Below are 21,375 nucleotides of genomic sequence, written 5' to 3'. Positions count from 1 at the left end.
CATTAGATCTCACTGCCCGTGGGATAAATTCATCAATCAAGCCTCCTCTAAGAGGCCTCCATGGTGTAAATCCTCATAATCTTTCCAGTTCCTACATATTCCACATCCCACGTCACCATGCCCCAAGAAGAGCTCCTGTAAGATACTTTACCTGACATAATCACTTCACTTGGGAAAAAAAGATGACTTTTAGGGTTTATTAAATGTTTATTTCCTCTTGTGTTCAAGTTTGAAATTTACCTTATTTATGGAAGAAGGAGAAGGAGAAGAAGGTGGTGACTGGCTGAGACTTTCGACACAACCAATCTGAGCCAAAATATCCACCTTAAAATAAAAAAGGTGCCCAGTGAACACGAGTGAAAGAGCAGGTCAAAGTTTTTAACCAAAACCAGCACATTCATGGCAGGACCAAATTCTCCAGAAAACTCTAGCATGCCACTCACTCACAAACATTACATGCAAAAAACCCCCAACTGTGTAGCAACGTGTTATCTTCAATGCATTATATTTTCTAAAGTCTGTTGTTTGGTATCACGATACAGTATTACTGAAGCCCTAAAAATAACTATTAAGCAGCACAGAAAGAATGGAACAAGTATCATGCAAGTCATACAGCCAGAGAAACAAACTCCCGAGGAAAAAACAGAAATAGCCAAGTTAAAAAAAAAGTTAATATTCTGAACCTTTTGCTTTCAGAGGCATTAGACATGCATGTGAGAGTCCAGACAAAATGAGCAAAGCCACCTAGGCAACTTGAAGCTAACCACAGAGCCACAAGTGAGTCCTACCAATCGCAGCTGTGAATGACACAACAGCCCAGCTGGTCTGTGAACCCCGGAGCAAAGGCCAATGTCTCCTGGTATGTGCTCTTAGGGTCTAACTGGCCTACGATACAGCGTCTTGTGAGAAGAGGTAACTGACTGACGCGCTTCCATGAAGCCTGTTGATGGGTAAACTGCAGCGGATGTGTTAAGAGGACCACTCTGGAGCCCAGCTTCCAGGCTTCAAATCCCGGTTCCACAACTGTCGTGTAGGGAAGTCAGTACTACAAACATTTATATAGTGGACGACAGCGTCCTTTTCAGGGGCAACTCTCTTGTGAAATAAGTGGTGGTATTATTCTCACCTGAGAGATGAAAATAAACTTGGAGTTGAAAATCAGTTAATATGCAAAGCAGACAACAAAGATGGAGTAACAGGGACCCAGTTTATGCTCCCAGTGAAAACTAAAAACATGATGAAATCTAGGAAACTGTGTTCAAATCACTGGACACCAGGCAGTGAAGAAGTGATCCTGAGATATGGGAGACAGACAGAGTAAGCCCACAAGTGCCCGTTCACTGCGTGGAGAGACTCTCCAGGCTACGGAGCACGCATGGAAAACCCACACGAAGCTCGGCGGTCTCTGTGGTGGGAGGAGACAGAGTCTGGGAAGACAGAGACGCACAGAGAGAGCTCTGGAGACTGCAGAGGGCACTGCAGATCTGCACTGATCATCAGCCCATCACGTGAGGGGTCTACCCAAGGTCAGGGAAAGACACACATGAAAGAATCAAGAGTGCAATCCCTCACACAGGGCTATTCCCACCAGCCTAGATGGAAAACTTCATGATTCACGGGGCATCGGGTACAACACTACAAAGGATTTGTTTCAGGAAAGGGGCAAAAATATCCCTAAGCTAAATGTTGCTCTGGGCTTAAAAATAAAACCTGAAATAATCAGACTATTTCAAAGTAACTTAGGTGCATCCCAGAACAAGGCTCAAAAATGTTTATGGGAATACAAAAATATCCAGCATACAGCAAGGTGAAAATTGCAATGTCTGGCATCCAATCATAATTTACCAGGCATGAAAAGCAAGGAAAATATGACCCATAATGAAGAGAAAGATTAAGCTGATGCAGTACTGACAGATGAAAGACTCAGCACTATTTAAGAGCAAGAGAGGCTTCAAATATTAATGAGGCAGAAGACTCAGCTTGAATGGGCTTCCAAAAGGTGATAACTTTAAGCACAAAGAAAAAAAAACAAAACACATTATTAAATCAGTGTAAATCCATGCATCCATGCTACTGTCAGAAAAAAGACAGGAATGCTTTCTTCATTGGCACTATTTGTAGTAGCCATAAAATAACTTCTTACTTCGAAACCTGGCAATTAAGGAGAGGCGGAATTAGCCATCTATCCTGAATTCCAAATTGGAATTCGACATAATTAACTAGCTCCAGCTGACACAGAAAGTGCTACTTTCTAGATGAAACCAGCTAAGTGTGGAAGGAATAACATTTCTGATTCTGGCAAGGATTACCAACTGGTGGTAAACCATTTATAGACAATTTATATCTGTATGTTCGTGTGTACACCCATGTTCACACAGAGAAAATAAGACAGACACCTAGTGTAAAGAGTAGTGATTGTGGAAATGGGTTACTTTTCTTTTTGCTAGTCTGAATTTTCTACAATGCATATGTACTGCTTCTGTAACAATAAAATAAAAGGTTACTTTACTAATTGTTTTTAAAGGCAGTAATAATGCTAATTAGCAACTGCTGCCCACAAAAATAGTAGTTTCTGCTTTTGTTATTTTTTTTATGTTGTTGTATTCTTGCTCCTCATATGACATCCTTGGGGAACTGGGACCAGTAAGAAACAAACCCCTACTTCTGACAACAAAAAATGCAGTAAGCAGGGCAAGCGCTTGTTTGGATGACATGGTTAGACCTGACTCAGTTCACTGGTTTCCTAGTAAGCATCTAAGACAAGGCCTAAGAGGAAGAGCTCTCACTGCGCAAACCATGAGAACAGCAACTGTGGCGTGGCAGAGATGGGCAATGGCACCACGACTTCTGTCTGTCTCCACCGTAACTACACCAGGCCTCACAGGAGGGCTAGGTTTAAGAATTAATGAAAATGGTAACATATTTAATTAAAGTTGCTTTCTGTTTGGCTTTCTACCAAACGTGTACAAAGGGCATATGAAAGCTCAAAACATACTGTGAGTGGTCGCAGCTCTTATGGCCCACCTAATTCCTTCCAGCAGACACCAAACGTCCACTACAGGTCAATCCAGATCATCCCATCTGGTGAGTCCACCAGTTAGGAGGAGTTTCCAATCACAGGCTAACTACTTTCTAGGTTATTATCTTGGGATGGGGCCCTGTAGGCATTCAGGGGTCCACCTATCACCACATAAGGAACTCCTCACTGTGCCTGTCACATCCTTCCACACCACCTGTGATGACGTCACCTGGCCTATCATGCCACGGCCCATCTTACGACTATACCACGTACAACTGTGTTAGCAATTAGGAATAGAAAGCAAATAACATCTGATTCTTAAACTGGAGACCATTCCAACCAGAATTTCTGACAAAAGTTTAACTCTTTTCCTCAAAAGGGACTGAAGAGGTTATAATATTCTCTTATATAAAAAAACTAACCACTTTAGCTCAAAATACGGAAGAATTTGACAAGTTTCCTGTTTTGTTCTTTATAGATCTTTGGCTCAAAGGACATGATCTAATTCTACAGATGAATCTGTACTGACATTAGAAAACCACTGGTGGAACATAAAACTTGTACATTCTTTTAAAAATGAAGGTAGATCACAACAACAGACTCAATCTATTTATAGCCAGTCATATCAATATTACTGATTGGGAATTACCAAAAGAGGTGAAATTATTTAACAAATCCTTTGTTAAGTCATATTCTGAACCTGCAAATATCAATTTCAGGTGTTTATTTTTTAAATAAAGAGAATTAAAACACTAAAAATTTACTTAAAGTAAATGGATAATGTTTGTATTAGCTTAGAGAGTCTACTTATTTGGATAACTCAAAGTCCTAAAATAGGTAGCTTTGAGTACAGAATAGGATGGCACTACAATTAGCAAATAATTTGCTTCCAGACAGACCTAAGAGAAGTCCATGTGAAATAAGCTTTTACACTGTTCTGATGACAAGATATACGTATAACAATGCTGGCTGGTCCTTCATCACTGCAGTTTTAAGGTTAAAAAAAAAAAAAGACTTTGCTTTAATAGTTTGTTTCCAGTTAGACAAAACAAACAAAAACCACCTTACATAATAAACTTCACCAGCATGTATTTTTGAAAGGTTCCTGAGATGAACAAAGCTGTCTCATAGATGTCAGGGATCTGTGAAAAAGCATGCACGCTTAGTACTGGCAGCCTCATGCAGTTCTGAAGGCAAATGTCCATAAATCCTCTAACACTGGTATACGATCTTCCTTAAAAAGCCCTATTACCAACTAAAAAGAATTCATACAGGGGGTGGGAGTGAGAGTGAAGAGATGGAGAGAATCTTTTCAATAAAGTTCTGTAAAGAGAAAGTCTCAATAAGCAATTATGAGATGTCTAAGGCATTATAAGACTTACATGAGTTAATGAAGGTATAAGCACATCTAATACTGAAACTTTGTGAAGGTTTCTTTTATCAATTTATTTTTAAATGGACTACCAAAAAAGGCCTAAAATGGCCTAAAAATAGACTTTTGGGAACTAAGAAAGCAAAATGTAGTTCCAACATAAAATTACTATTGCCTTCCTCATTCTATAACCAATAAAAATTCCTTTGTAACAAATATAATTACATGGAAAATCTCTGAATAGAAAAATATTATATCCTTAAATACCACTTAACTTCAAGCATTTGTTTAATATCCAAACTGTTTTAAAAAAATAACAATGCCAGAGAATTTTCTGTAAGGGAATCTTCCTGTTTTTGATTGGGTAGCCCGTCAGATAAGAGAATAACAGGCCAGTGATGGACAGCTCCTAGGCCTGTGGTTGGTGTTAAGAACACAAACTTCTCCAAGGCAGGGATTCAGGAAATCTGTCAGTCTCTTAATACCTTACATTGTAAAGTACCTTTTGATGTATTTATAACTGAAAAAAAATTATTCAAACAAGAGCAGAGTATTATGGTACAAAGTCTCTTATAGGTCACTGGGAATAGAAAAAAAGACAAATTCTTTGCTTATCAAGCTTAACAATTTACAAATAAGCAATATAATTTGTATAAGAGTCACAAATTGTGCTAAGGGAATCCAGAGAAGTAAAACAGAAAACAAAAGGTTTTATAGAAGACATGGTATTTGAGCTGAACCTGAAGAGGCGGGCTTCTGAAAGATGGAAGGAGTCACTCTATTATTCTTAGAAGAGCAAGCCAAAGGTACAAATAAAAGGTGAGACAGCATGGAACATATATGGAGAATCATCAGTTTGCCTGGAGACAAATACATAACTTAAAAATAAGGTGAACCCGGGAGGCGGAGCTTGCAGTGAGCCGAGATTGCGCCACTGCACTCCAGCCTGGGCGACAGAGCGAGACTCCGTCTCAAAAAAAAATAAAAAAAAATAAGGTGATGATGGGTAGCCACACTGAGGCATCACAGAAATATAACTGAGCTTGGAAAAGTACCTCAACCTCAAATTCAGATGAATTTCTTCTACAATTTCCCTACCATGAACTGTTCAGCGTCTGCTTGCACAACTCTGATACACAAAGACCTTCTCCTGGGATAGCCCTGCTGACATGTAGAAAATGATTATTCCAGAAGGCAACAGAGGAGCCTCTGAAGTTTCTTAAACAAGGAGATGACATAAAAGCATACGTCAGCAATGCTGAGCGTTTGACTCCAGTCCATCATGTTAAAGTGAGTCATGTGGATTTTTTTGGTTCCCCAGTGTACATAAGTTATGTTTACACTATACTGTATAAGTGTGCAAGAGCATTATGTATAAAAAATATACATATCTTAATTAAAAATACTTTATTGCTAAAAATCGCTAACGATCATCTGAGCCTTCCACTAGTCAAGCTGCACCCTTTTTGCTGGGGTTGGGCGGGGCGGGGGGTGGGGGGTCTTGTTTTGATGTTCATGACTGCTGACTGATCAGGGTGGTGGTTGCTGAAGGTTGGGGTGGCTGTGGCAACTTCTTAAAACAAGACAATGAAGTCTGCCACGTCAATTGACTCTTCCTTTCATGAAAGATTTCTCTGTAGCATGTGATGCTGTTTGATAGCATTTTGTCCATAGTAGAACTTCTTTCAAAACTGGAATCAATTCTCTCAAATCCTGCTGCTATTTTATCTACTAAGTTTATGGAATATTCTAAATCATTTGTTGCCATTTCAACAATGTTCATAGCATCCTCACCACGAATAGATTCCATCTCAGGAAACCACTTTCTTTGCTCATCCATAAGAAGCAACTCCTCATCTGTTCAAGTTTTATCATGAGGTTGAAGAAATTCAGTCACATCTTCAGGCTCCACTTCCAATTCTAGTTCTCTTACTATTTCTACCACATCTGTAGTTACTTCCTTCATGAACATCTTCCATGAGGGTTGGAATCTACTTCTTCCAAACTCCTGTTAATGTTGATATTTTGACCTTCTTCCATGAATCATGAATGTTCTTCATGGCATCCAGAACGATGAATCCTTTTCAGGTTTTCAATGTACTTTGCCCAGATCCATCAGAGGAATCACTATTTATGGCAGCCATAGCCTTGCAAAATGTATTTCTTACAGGACTTAGAAGTCAAAATTACTGCTCGATCCATGGGCTGTAGAATAAGTGCTGTGTGAGCAGGCATGAAAACATCAGTCTTCATGTACATCTCCATCAGCGCTCTTAGGTGACCAGGGGCATTGTCAATGAGCAGTAATATTTTGAAAGAAATCTTTTTTTCTCAGCAGTTGGTCTCAACAGTGGGCTTGAAATATTCAGTAAATCATATTGCAAACAGACATGCTGTCATCCAGGCTTTGCTATTCAATTTACAGAACGCAGGCAGAGTAGATTTCGCATAATTCTAAGGACTCTTAGGATTTTCAGAATGGTAAATGAGCACCGGTTTCAACATAAAGTTACCAGCCACATTAGCTGCTTATAAGAAAGTCAACCTGTTCTTTGAAATTTTGAAGCAGGCACTGGCTTCCCCTCTCCAGCTGTGCAAGTCCTAGACGGCATCTTCTTCCAATAATAGCAGGCTGTTTCATCTGCTCTGAAAATCTGTTTGGTGCAGCACCATCATCAATAATCTTTGCTAGATCTCCCAGATAATGTATTGCAGCTTCCACAGCAGCACTTGCTGCTTCACCGTGCACTTTTATATTATGAAGACAGCTTCTTTCCTCAAGCCTCATGAACCAACCTCTGTTAGCTTCAATCTTGTCTTCTGCAGCTTCCTCGCCTCTCTCAGCCTTCACAGAATTGAAGACAGTTAAGACCTTGCCCTGCATTAGGCTTTGGCTTAAGGGAATGTTGTGGCTGGTTTGATCTTCTACCCAGGCCACTCAAACCTTCTCCTTATCAGCAATAAGGCTATTTTACTTGCTTATCATTCAAGTGTTCACTGGACTACTACTTTTAATTTCCTTCAAGAACTTTTCCTTTGCATTCACAACCTGGCTAAGTGTTTGGCTCAAGAGGACCTGGCTTTTGGCCTACTTCAGCTTTTGACAAGCCTTCCTCACTAAGCTTAATAATTTCTAGCTCTTGATTTAAAGTGAGAGAAATGTGACTCTTCCTTTCACTGAAACACTTAGAGGCCACTGCAGGGTTAATAATTGCTTCACTGAAATACGGTTGTGTCTCAGAGAACAGGGAGGTCCAAGGAGAGGGAGAAAGATGAGGGAACGGCAGGTGGGTGGAACAGTCGGAACACATAAAACATGTCAATTAAGCTTGCCATTGTGGTGCCTCAAAACAATTACAATAGTAACATCGAAGATCACTCATCATGAATCACCAAAACAGATACAATAATGAAAAAGTATGAAACGTTGCAAGAATTAACAAAACGTGAAACAGAGACACCAAGTGAGTACATGCTGTTGACAAAATGGTGCCCACAGACTTGCTCAACGCAGGGGGTGCCAAAAACTTTCAATCTGTAAATAATGCATTATCTGTAAAGTGCAATAAAGCAAAGGGCAATAAATGAGTGCGCCTGTCCTTAATGTCTTGTTTTAGAAGCAGTGGTATATGAGATAACTATAATTAACAATTATTAAACCACTACTAAGTACCATGTACTCTTCTAAATACTTCAGAACTCTTTTTTCATTTACTTTTTCCAACAATCCCATGGGGTTTTAAAGATGAGGCGCAGAGATGCTAAGCAGCTTACCCTGATTCACACAGGATGTGTGAGATCTGGGATTAAAACCTAGACAGTCTGGCTCCTGAGCTCACTGCCTTGACACCAAGCTAGGTTGCCTCTTAAGGAGGAGAGAAAAGACAGGAAATCTGTTAGAACAATGGATCTCAATCAGTTCCCTCTCTTTCCACATCTCAAGGATGCAGAGCACGCCTCTCAACTGTGGCTCAGGATGACACTCGGTTAGGGTTTTAAAGCAGAATAAAAAGAGGGTACAGAAAGAAGTAACATTTCAGAGAAACAGAAACAGGAAAGTCAAGAAGAGAAACTAATTTTGTGGGGAAATAAGTGATTTGGTTGAAGATGAATTTCAGATACAGAGGAGACATGCTAATAGAACTGTTCAACAAAAAGCTAGAAATTGGGCAAATCAAAGAGAAAATTCAAGATTAGAGAGACACTTTATAAGGGAAGCTACACGATTAGAGAGTGTAGAATAATCAGAGAGGCTGGAACACAAAAGGGTAAGTGGATTGAAGATGCCCTTTTAAAAGAGGGAAGAAGTGGGAAAAGAAGGAAAATATTTATGAAATGTCTTCTATGTGTCCAGTGCTACTTTATATTGGTGGCCTAATCCACTGACAATTCAGGAGGCAGGTCGTATGCCAAAGCCACAATTCTTACACAGCGGAGCCGCACTGGCAAGCCTGGATCTAACAGCAAAGCTTATATGCTTCCCACCACACCACTCACCTGGGGACTGGCGGGATGTGAAACTGTGAAACAGAAAAACAGAGAGATGCCAGGGACAGCATGTGACAGAGGCCAGAAGGGCTCTCACCAAAAGAAAAGCAGCTTTATTCCAAGTATACACATCTTTCTAGTGTTTGAAGAAGACAGAAAACAAACCTCTCAAGTAGAAAACCTTCAGATAAGACATCTAGGTTTACAGAACTTTTAAGTAGCATTTAAACCTCATTGTTCTCATTCTTTAGAAAAGTACAAACAAAAACTTTCTATTAATTTCTCAAAAGTAAGTACTCTAAAGATGCAGTAATCTGAGAGTTTAAGATCTATACTGAAACCTTTTCAGAATCACAGCAGTGATGTAATCTAAACAACAATAACTGATGAAAAACAAGACTAGCACATACAGGAGGAGAGATTTTTGACAACTGATATTCATTCCCATCAGCTGGTCCATTCATTCTAGTGGTTCAGCCACTAATGTGAAATACTCTTGAAACTGTGAAATAACCGATAAGTAACTAATAATGAAACTAATATTAACCACTAAAAACTATGCTTTCTTTTCAAAGGTAATAAAATGGTTGTCCTCATCTGGGTAATATAAAATCTGTATTTGAATAAGAAAATGAAGAGAGTTTGATTCAGTTCTTGGGTATACTTCAATAAATTTTCTACACACTTTGCATCTATGGTGTGTGTGTATGTGTGTGCATTTAAACACAAGAAAGATAACATTACCCATATTGAGGTGCCTTTAAAAAAAATCAAATCTCTATCTGTACATCTAAATCCACCCAAACTCTCCCTAAGAGAAGCTCAGCTTTCCACTGCCTGGCTGCCTATAGTTCATCTGATCAGTCCCCTGCTGACAGACATTTACATTCCGGTTTTCTGCTGTTACAAACAATGCGGTAGGAAACATTCTTGCCCAGAAACCTGTGTTCTGCGAGATCTGCAGGAGGAACTCGGAACCGCTGGGCCTTAGAGATATGCATTGTAAATACTCATATACATTACCGAACCAGCCCTGAAAAGCTTCATCACTTTATCCTTTCCCTCGCTTTGTGTGACATTGCCTATCTGACCACAGCTTTATGACACTAGGTTTTAAAATGTTTTCATTCTCCACTAGTTTGATAGAAGAATCTCAAAATGAGCATTTTCCCAAGTTTATTAACTATTAGTACCTTTTTCCCCCAAAGAACAGCCTGTTTATACATTCACCTATTTCTTCTGAATTCTTCATCTTTTTCTTACAGATTAGCAAGAGTGTATGTATATGAATGGAATTAGCCTGTATCCATCATAGGTCAGACGTATTTTTCCTAATTTAATATTACTTGCTTACTTAAATGTATCAATTATCTCCTTAATGGCTACTAGACTTTGTGCTGTCAGCCTCAGAAAGGGCTTCCATAGGCCGGATGCAATTGGGAGGCCGAAGCGGGCGCATCACAAGGTCAGGAGTTTGAGACCAGCCTGGCCAATATGGTGAAACCCCGTCTCTACCAAAAATACAAAAATTACCTGGGCGTGGTGGCGGGCACCTGTAGTCCCAGCTACTCAGGAGACTGACGCAGGAGAATCACTTGAACCCAGGAGGAGGCGGAGGTTGCAGTGAGCTGAGATCACGCCACTGCACTCCAGCCTGGGAGACTGAGCGAGAATCTGTCTCAAAAAAAAAAAAAAAAAAAAAGAGGGCTTCCATATTCCAAGGTCATAAAAAAATGCTGTCTATTATTTTCTCCAAGTACTTTAATAAACAGCTTTATAATTTTCCAAACCAAACTGTTTCAGTCCATTTAAAGAACAACTCACCATATTCCTTTCACACTGACAATTCTAGTCTAAACTGCAGCCAAGCTGGACTACATTTTAGCTGATAAAGCGTTTTCTCACCATTAAAAGAGGAAAGCAATCACAGTGGGCCAAGCTGCCTTGACACCGGCAGCTCTGCTTACCTGAGACTACTCGGTAAGAATCTAGAACCAAAGGGTTCCCCAAGCAACCTGAAATTAGGAGTTTTAAGAAAAACCAAAAGAAAGTGCTATCTTACACAGTAGGTTATATATTTATGAACTAGTTACTCTGAAATGCAGCACAGATTAAGAATACAAAGTCAAGGAACGAGTAGCAGGCTCGAAATAAGTTATTCAAAGAGATCTTTAAAAATAAATACTTAAAGAAAAATACGACACTCAGGAAGTTGGATAACCAACTGAATATGGGGCTTCAACTTGTTTGTGTGGGAGCAAATTTAAACTAACTGATGCTAAGATGAGTAAAGAGACACTGGCTCCGAAGTTAGCAGAGTGTGCCAAGCTGAAGAGATGCAGGCCTGAGAGGGGATGTGCCCATGGGCCTGATGGGCAGGAGAGAGGCCCAGCTTCTCTGAGGTCCCCGCTCTCAAAACAAAACTGACCCTGGGAGAGAGCACGTGCCAGAACAGGCAATCAGAGCCTCCCAAGCAGCTCACCTCAGAACACGCATCTTCCTACCTGCATTCAGAAAATGAAAGCAATGGGCAAACCTGATAGGAAAATGTTTAAAAAGCTACCAATTAATAACGGTCATCTGGTTTCCTACTCATGACATCTTTCATGGTATTTATAAGATGTACCCAAATTTTGGCCTACTTAAATTGTTCTCATATTCCAGATAACAGAGGGCAGAGATAGCCATTAAAATATTTTTACTTGATTTACATTAAATTCAAATGCTCAAATTGATGGCTATGCTTTCTGCATTTTGTTAATTCTAGCTTCAGTTCATTTTTCTTTGCTTTCAAAGGATCTGATTAGATTCAATGTTGGACTAGATTCCCTCCCCCCCTGCTTTTTTTTTTTGGTTTTCTTACCTTCTAAATAACCTAGATGAAACAAATTTTAGACTTATACCAGTTTGCATTAAACTACAAGTAAATACCAAGGAATATATTTCCTAACAGAACATGACTTAAATCTGAGTTTTAATTTCTTTTCATTAGCTAAACTGCTTCCACCTATCTTGAGATAATAGCTGGTCAGTCCCTAGAATTAAAATAAGATAAATATTTCTATTTTTTTGTTTGCCTCACTTATTCTATGATCACCTCATTACAATTCTTTTATTAAAATGTGGTCCTTTATTAATGCAAACTCATTTCATGGGTGCTTTTGTGTAACTCAGTGACTCTCAACCGGCTTGGCTTTGCTCCTAGGCAACACTTGGCTATATCTGGAGACATTTTTGGTTGTCACAACCGAGGCGGCGTGCATGTGACTGGCACCTGGTAGGTAGAAGCTAGGAAAGCTGCTCAACATCCTGCAGTACCCAGTATGGGCCCCACTAGGAAAGGGTGTGGGGCCTCAAACGGCAATGAGGCTCAGGTTGAGAACCCCTGGGAAAACTTCCAGTGAGGTATAACTACTATTCACGTTTCACAGTGAGTAACCCTTACCTGGCCAATGTTCTCAAGTAGCATAGAATAATAAAATATAGAAAAGTGTTCTTCAATTCCAGTGATCACCTTGCCTGCAAATTTTAAATATCTGAGTCTAATCTGTAATTCAGAATGTCTACAAAAAGCTGTTTTGAAATGTATAAAACCTGCAGTTAGTATATGGTGATAAACTTAGATAAACTCACTTGGAAGGTCAATTGACAGATATTCTTTTTCTTTTGAGACAGAGTCTCACTCGCCCAGGCTGGAGTACAGTGGCACGATCTCGGCTTACTGCAGTGGCCACCTCCCGGTTCAAGTGATTCTCCTGCTTCAGCCCCCCCGAGCAGCTTGGATTACAGGTGCCTGCCACCACACCTAGCTAATTTTTGTATTTTTAGTAGAGATGGGGTTTCACCATGTTGGCCAGGATGGTCTCAAACTCCTGAACTCAGGTGATCCACCCGCCTTGGCCTCCCAAAGTGCTGGTGGGATTACAGGCATGAGCCACTGTGCCTGGCTAATAAACAGATATTCTATAAGCAAATATTTGTAAGTGATATGATTATTAGGCCTGATAGAATTTAAAACCTTTTATGTAGTTAAAAAAAATCAAGAAATAACATCTCCTAAAGCCCATTCATTTCTAAAGATGTAAGCAGTTAATAATATTTTAATTCTTTTTTTTAACTTTTTTTTAAAAAAATGTGTGGAGGTGGGGTTTCACCGTGTTGCCCAGGCTTGTCTCGAACTCCAGCACTCAAGCAATGACCTGCCTTGGCCTCCCAAAATGCTGGGATTACAGGCGTGAGCTACTGTGCCCAGCAGCAACAGTATTTTGATATCTATCTTCTCAATTTTCTTCTTGTCACTCTGTGTCATTATTTGGCAATAAATGAACTAGACAAATTCACCTAAACTAGTCAAATTTTAATTAAAGTTAATGTAAAATTTCCTTGTATTCTTCTCAAGTTATCCCACTATTCTAAGTTTCCTAGAAGCAATACAATAAGAGTACCAAGTGCTGAGTGCCTGGATCTGGTAGATTTTCACATGCATTGCTTCTACGCGCAGGATGAGGGCCTCTAGCTCTGAGAGTGTAAGCAACATGCCAGGGCCAGGGAATCCATTCCCTGATCCAGGCCGAGGCTCTGACACTGACCTCCTCAACAACAAGAGCCTCCTCTTCTTCCTCTTCTTTCCGTGCCTTTATCTAAGAGGGTATTTGCAGTTTCTGGGGTCCGCGTTCATATCATGATAGACTTTTTTTTTTTTTGAGATGGAGTCTCGCTCTGTCACCCAGGCTGGAGTGCAGTGGCGCGATCTCGGCTCACTGCAAGCTCCGCCTCCCGGGTTCACGCCATTCTCCTGCCTCAGCCTCTCCGAGTAGCTGGGACTACAGGCGCCCGCCACCACGCCCGGCTAATTTTTTGTATTTTTAGTAGAGATGGGGTTTCACCGTGGTCTCGATCTCCTGACCTCGTGATCCGCCCGCCTCGGCCTCCCAAAGTGCTGGGATTACAAGCGTGAGCCACCACGCCCGGCCTCATGACAGACTTCTAAAAGCAACCCTCAACACCCTGCCTTTTCTCTTATAATAAATTTTGCAAACAGTCATTATCAGGCTTAACAGGTGAGTTCTTTGTTAGTACCCAACAGAAATGCCACATAACAACCTAAAAGCGACTTTGTTTATGCTTTTGGGGAATGGCAATAGCTATAATGCATCACAAGCTTTCACAAATATGCTGTTTTCAGTAAAGCCAGCCACATCCAGAAGGAGGAAGTGAGACGTACCTGGTGATTGTTGCTGGCAGCCGACGAACTGGCCTGAGCTGTGCTGGCTGAGAGAGAATCAAGGAAGGCTTGGTCAGCCACTGAATTTCCACAAGAAAATTGATCTTTTCCATCACTGGGTAAAATCTGAAAAGGAGAAAGAGCCACAGTTATTTTCATGGATTACAGTTACTTCAGGGAGTCTTTGAGGGCAAACAAGAATTGTCAGAAAGGGTTTATATTCTTCAATGCTACAAATTTCTCTGTAAGCACTGCTTTTGCTGCATACTCATATTTTGATGGGTTGTATTTTCATTTTTATTTAGTTCAAGCTATTTTTTAATTTCTCAAGATTTCTTCTTTGATCCATGCATTATTTAGAAGTGGGCTGTTCAATCTCTAAGTATTTACAGATTTTCCATCTATCTTTCTGTTTTGATTTCTAGTGTGATTCCACTGTGTCTCAGGGCAGACATTGTATGACTTCTTTCAAACATATTGAGGTATGTTTTATGGCTCAGAATATGTGGTCTGTCTTGGAGGACGTTCCATGTAAGCTTGAAAAGAACATGTATGCTGCTGTGGTTTGATGAAACAGTCTATAGACATCCCTAAGTGGACACCAATTTATCGATGGTGCTGAGTTCAACCATGTCCTTACTGATTTTTCTGCCTGCAGGATCTATTTCTAATAGAGGGGGTTTTATATTCTTAAAAGGTAGGCAAACCCAAGAATATATGTCATTACTATTCCTTTCTATAAGCAGAATCCTAGAAAATCCAATTACTGCCAATATCAACTTAAATTCTCAGATTTTTCTCAATCTTGTCAATTTGTAGGCTCCTGGATGCAGGGTGCATACAAGTAAAACAAGACTTCAACATAAAACCTGCGGATTGCGGCCAGGGGCCTGTGAATAGGGGGTTGCAGTTGTATGGAAAAGGCTGTGGTGTGTGCATGGGCACACGTTCCTGAGGGAAAGCCTAGAGATTGCATCAGATTCTTTGAGGGGTCATGACTCCCCACTTCACTATCTATCAACTACAGAAAGATGGCCTTAGATCTCACTGCAGACAGGTCCCAGGTAAACATCCTTTGGGGGGAATTCTTTTCTCCTGGAGGTGAACCAAAGGTACCTTTATTCTTGATCTAGCTCCAGCTGTACTCACAAGGGCATCAGGAAACCTTCGCTTCTTTCTGTCACCCAACATGAAAGACAAGCTTGCCAAGAACCTGCACATGCTCTGTTTGGAGGGACAAAAGACAACCAGCAGGGGGCGCCAGGCGGTTGGCTCAGCTGGGGGGTGTCCCAGGCAGAGCCAGCCCAGGCTGCTGTGTTGCTCTCCTGGGTACCCATCCTAACAGCTCTACCCAGGAGAGCCCCACAGCGGCTCCCCCAAGACACCCCTCTGTCTATGGGAATGGGAGAAGGAACTGAGATATGCACTTAAGAAAATCTATTTAAACTGTGAGTCAATTGTACAATAAACAATATTATAGACGGCAGCAATATCAGCAAAGGAAAAATATGTTATATGTATCATATTATAAATATATATCTATATTTATAATTTATATAATTTATATTTTATAAAATTTATATTTTGCTTATTATAAAAATATATATTAAAAATTATATATAACAGATATATTGATATATAATTTCATATATCTTATTGAATTTATACAATTTATAATATATATATTTATAATATAGACAATATTAGCAAAGGAAAAATACTAACTTTTATTCAGACTAATTAAAAGTTGCTATCCCTGGAAGAAACTTAATGTAAATACTTGTAGTCATTCTTTGGAGCTTGGGTCTACAGGTAATATTTTGCTTAGTTCTATTTCAATGTACTTTCCATGTTTTATATAGTTAACATTTATTATATTTACAATGGAGATTTTATTTTACAAAAAGTTGCTGACTTCCTGTAAGTTGAGAATTCATAAAAAGATGCCTGACAAAGATGAGCTCTAATGAATGAATGACAGGAAGCTCTTACTTCAACATAGTCTGTGGGAACCAGCCCTCGTTCTCCTTTGATGTTTCTTCCTTCCAGCCATCCTCCACCTACATCCTAATAAGTCACCAAAAAAAAAAAAAAGAAAGAAAAAGATTGCAGTTGAGATTTCCTGGAGAAATTTTGTGTGGAGGAATTGTTATACATAAAAAAAGCAATTAACATTAAGCTTTTCATTCCTAGAGAACACTGTTCAAAATCTTAAATTCTTAAGCCTTCTCTTTACTTCAGAAAATGATGTAACCTAAAAACAAGAAAAATCAAACTTCAATAATAAGTGATCAAAGATTGAAAACAGCTGATGATTAGATGACCCTCGTCTTGTCTGTGTACTGGTCTGTGGCAGATGATAAAAGCGGCTTGCAGCTCTGAATGTGAAGCGGTGGGATGTGCATCCCAGGCCTGGAATCTGCCCTCTGCCACCTCGCTGGTCAACAGAATCAGGTGGAAATCCTCCAGGGAATCCAGAACCTTGCCTCAAGGGCTTCTGCACACTTCAGCTGACTCTTCTGGCACCCAAGCTGCTATATGAACGAATGTGGGTTGCTAGATGATGACAGAAACCCAGTCTCCCTGTTGCCCCATCCAAAGCCAGCCAACCCAAAGAACTGGCAGACTCATGAGTGAGGCTAGCTTAGACCAGTCAGTCCCCAGCAGGGTCCAGTGATTGCAGACACACGCAGTGCAGCTCAGGAGAACCATCCAGCTGACTTGTAGATTCCTAAGCAGTAACAAATGGTTACTGGGTTAAACTACTAAGTTTTGGGATTGTTATGCAGAAAAAGTGAACCGATCCATGGTTCCTTAGTTCTTCCAGATAAATAATATTAATAAACTAAGTAATAAAGTAGACCTCTATATACCAGGATTGTCATTTCAATCTATGATCAAAGGAAAAATTGTAACTTTTATTCAGAATAAAAGTTGCTATCTTTGGAAGAAACTGTATCTAAATATTAAGCTATTGATGTTAATATTAATATTATTAATTATTAACAATGTTAAGTGGCAAGTCCCACTTTCTCATCTTAACATAGTAAGAGTTTTTACAGTTTTAAAATAATGCCCTAATTAGTTAATAATCTGAATCTGAATAATCACATTCTCTTAAAAAATCACTTTAAGCCACAACTTTGTCACTTTCTGACCACAATAGCAACTTGAGGACAAGTTGCTATTTTACCAAGAAAAATTAAATACCTCAATAAAGAAATTAGATGAGGCTGGGTACAGTGGCTCACACCTGTAATCCCAGCTACTGGGGAGGCTGGGGCATAAGAATTGCTTAAACCCAGAGGGCAGAGGTTACAGGGAGCCAAGATCACACCACCTCACTCCAGCCTGGGTGACAGGGTGAGACCCTGTCTGCAAAAAAGAAAAAAAAAAAAAGGTGAGTAAGACTGAAGAATCTTTAATCTCTGCTAAGATTAAAAATGAATCTATTTAACTTACACACATCTAGCATTTAAAAAAATTTTTTAAATTATTATTATACTTTAAGTTCTAGGGTACATGTGCACAACATGCAGGTTTGTTACATAGGTATACATGTGCCATGTTGGTGTGCTGCACCCGTTAACGCGTCATTTACATTAGGTATTTCTCCTAATGCTATCCCTCCCTCCTCCTCCCACCCGACGACAGGCCCTGGTGTGTGATGTTCTCCACCCTGTGTCCAAGCGTTCTCATCGTTCAATTCCCACCTATGAATGAGAACATGCACACCAAGCATATTATACAAAATTACTACATAATCTTTTTCCACCCAGTGATTTTTTTTTGGAGACACTGTCTCATTTTGTCTCCCAAGCTGACATGCAGTGGCGCAATCTTGGCTCACTGCAGCCTCGAACTCCTGGGCTCAAGTGACCCTCCCACCTCAGTCTCCCAAGTAGCTGGTATTACAGGCGTGCACTACCACACCTGGCTAAATTTTTGTATTTTTTGTAGAGACGAGGTTTTGCCATCTTACTGAGGTTGGTCTTGAACTGCTGAGCTCAAAGTGATCCACCCGCCTCGGCCTCCAAAAGTACTGGGATTACAAGCGCAAGCCACTGCACCTGGCCGATTCTTTTATTAATCCAAGACATATAAAGCACGTTTTCTAAATATGTTCACTATTCAAAAACTACTATCACTTCTGCCGTTCCTCATTCTCCCTCCTCGATCTTTGCACTGCCACAGTTCTCACTCTCTCCTTCCACAGGAGCTCTGTGCGAGCATGCGAGTGTGTGTGTGCATGAGAGCAGGTGAGTGTGTCTGAGGAGCATATGCATGCTTGCACGAGTGAGTGCTAAATCTGTGTGAGAGCAGGAGAGTGTGGGTATGTGTGAGAGCAGGTGAGTGAGGGGTGTGTGTGCTTGCACGGGTGAGTGCATGTATGTGTGAGAGCAGGTGAGAGTGTCTGAGGGGTGTGTGTGCTTACAAGGGTGACTGCATGTATGTGTGAGCACGTGAGAGTGTCTGAGGAGTGTGTGTGCTTGCACAGGTGAGTGCATGTATGTGTGAGAGCAGATGAGACTATCTGCAGAGCGTATGTGCTTGCACGGGTGAGTGGTGCCTCTGTGTGAGAGAGTGTGTGTGTGTGACAGCAGGTGACAGTGTCTGAGGGGTGCGTGCACTCACACGGGTGAGTGCTGCATCTGTGTGAGAGCATGAGTGTGAGTGAGAGCGCAGGTGAGAGTGTACGTGCATGCTCACACGTGTGAGTGCATATGTGAGAGCATGAGTGTGGGGATGTGACAGAGCAGGTGAGAGTGAGGGTGTGTGTGTGCTTGCATGTGTGAGTGCATGTACGTGTGACAGCATGAGTGTGGGTGTGCATGAGAGCAGGTGAGTGAGGGTGTGTGTGCTCACATATGTGAGTGCATGTGTATGTGTGACAGCATGAGTGTGGGTGTGTGAGGGCAAGCGAGTGAAGAGGGTGTGTGTGCATGCTCACACGTGTGAGTGCTGCCTATGTGTGTGAGCATGCGAGTGTGGGTGTGCATGAGGCGAGAGTGAGAAGGTGTGTGTGTGTGTAAAAGTGTGCATGTGAAAGAGTATGTAAAGTGTATGAGAGCATGAGAGGTGTATGAGGGTGCGAGGGTGTGTGTGCATGTGTGTGCGTGTGCACGCATAAGGGTGTGTGCGAGTGTGTGTGGTGGCATGCATAACGTGAGAGAGTGCGTGTGAGAGCACGTACATGGGTGTGCGTGTGTGTGCCTGTGCATGTGCACAGGGAAAGGCTGGCGAGGTCTGATGGGGCCCATGGTGGGGTATCTCACAGACCTACAGCTGACAGAAAATGCTGCCAGAGAGGAGTGACCTGGCCACACTGGCCATTTAGTCAGACCCTGGGCTTGAGGGAGAGGCCAGTGAGGAAGGTGCACGGTCCAGGCAAGAGGATGAGAGCTTAGCGCAGGGCGCTGGCAGGAAGTGCAGGGTGGAGAGAGGAGGCTGGACGGAGTAAAACTTTAAGGAGAGAAACCAATGGCTTTAAGTGACTTAGCCTTGGGAGCCTTGGTTCACTGAATGGAAAGGCGCCGCAACAGAAATACAGAAATACAGAGAAGTAGGAGTAGGCTGAGCATCGCATGGGTGATAAGCTGAGTCTGGACGTGGTCAGTGTGAAGCGCTTGTGAAAAAACTAGGTGAAGGTGTCTGGCCTCCTCTGAGGCTGGAGCCACAGGAGGAAGCTGCAGATACAGGTTTAAAGTCATCACCACAGAGATGGCAATACAAAAATCTGAGACCACATAGTATAAGGAAATGGGCTGAAGATGGAATGACGTGGGAACCCCAACACTCGTGAGGCAGAGAGGGGAGGGACACAAGAGGACAGCCAGCGAGGCCGGGGAGAGGCGTGTGGGATCCAACATGTTCTACAGCACAGACACAGCAAGCTCCCTTCTGGAAACAGTAAGAAACACTGGCATGCAGACCTCTCTGGAAAACAAGGAGTACAGGGCAAGGGCCAGGTTTCCTATCTTTGTATCTCCAGGGTACCTCTCCCAAGGCTGCACATACATTAAGTATGTGAGTGATGGTCACGAGGGAGAGGACACAGAAGAGACACGTTGCAGTGTGGGGCCCAGAGGCGGAGGCGTGGACCAAGGACAGGGATGCGCAGGGCAGTGTCACGAAATCAGCCAGGTGAAGAAAGCCGGTAACGATGGGTTCAAGTTTTACTCAGTTTACAAAGACAAATTCTCCCTACCTGCTTTTGTTCCTTCTCCATCTATATGAGCCTGCAATTAAATACTATTAATTGATACAATTTTTGTTACATTATTTCAAATGATGTTCATCTCATAGTTTTGCTACATATTTTAAGAACAGTTACAATAAAGTTACACGTAGAAAGGACAATTAAACGTAATGAGACAAGTATCACACAGAAATAATGGAAAAAACTGTAACAGAATCTTGGGCAAGGAAGACTGGACACAAATGAATATTATGTTTGCCTCTAAGCTTCCCGACAACACAGACCATAACAGAAATCCAACAGTCTATAAAGATTTGACTTCATGAAACAAAATGTACCCAATCTCCAGGAGAAAGAACCTGAGATAAGAGATCACATAGATGCTTATCTGGGAGGGCATAATAAACCCAGTTATATAAGCAGAGACACACATCCGAAGATGAGTGTATGTGTACATATGCATACATATGAGTGTACCTGAAGATGCATGTGTGTATGTATATGTACACAAGTTCAAACAGGGTTTGGTAAAGATGCAGAAATGCTTTTTATACATAGAGTTGCTTCTTGTTTGAATAAAAGCTGAGGCAATAACTTGTAATTCAGCAAAGAGAACTCCACTTGGAGCTGAGCTAACTCCACTGGAGCTGGTCTAAGTATATTGCTTTCTGGCAACCTAATCTGATTTAGGAAAAGAGCTTAGAAAAATGATGATAGGATCAATCAGTTAAGACATTTAGGAAAATCACCATTATCTTTTACTTATTCTAGAGATACAGAATTATCGTGCCAGGGGTAAACACACTGAACCACGTTCCAGGACAACTATGGGGTACCTAAGAGGTTGTAAGTAATTTAAAAAATTGTAAGATAAACATATTGAAGAAGATGCAAAATAAGCAGACATAATAAACTCAATTACATACATAGCTGTCTTTAGGGAACTTTTTTCCTGTATTGATATAATAGCTTCTTACTTCACCATTAATATTTCATAAGCAACAGGAAAAAAATCATGTGGGTTTGAATGATTAACTTACAAAAAAATAAAATCTTAAAAATAAGTCCACATG

The 21,375-nt window shown here is 41.0% G+C and overlaps 1 protein-coding gene across 3 annotated transcripts in view; it reads right to left on the bottom strand.

Moving 5' to 3' along the window:
• SNX9 (sorting nexin 9) overlaps positions 1-21,375 on the bottom strand; it is a 188,467-nt gene that overhangs the window by 57,681 nt on the left and 109,411 nt on the right. For all 3 annotated transcript variants that reach the window (XM_058435628.1, XM_058435629.1, XM_032161264.2), the window contains 2 exons: positions 16,096-16,170; positions 14,104-14,229 (listed from right to left, as the gene is read on the bottom strand). In XM_058435628.1, coding sequence (XP_058291611.1) covers positions 14,104-14,229; positions 16,096-16,170 — 201 coding nt within the window. The remainder of the gene's footprint in view (positions 1-14,103; positions 14,230-16,095; positions 16,171-21,375) is intronic.

Source organism: Hylobates moloch, unplaced genomic scaffold, assembly GCF_009828535.3.
Source record: "Hylobates moloch isolate HMO894 unplaced genomic scaffold, HMol_V3 SCAFFOLD_2, whole genome shotgun sequence".
Classification (NCBI taxonomy): domain Eukaryota; kingdom Metazoa; phylum Chordata; class Mammalia; order Primates; family Hylobatidae; genus Hylobates; species Hylobates moloch.
This window is presented reverse-complemented; position numbering and strand designations above follow the sequence as displayed.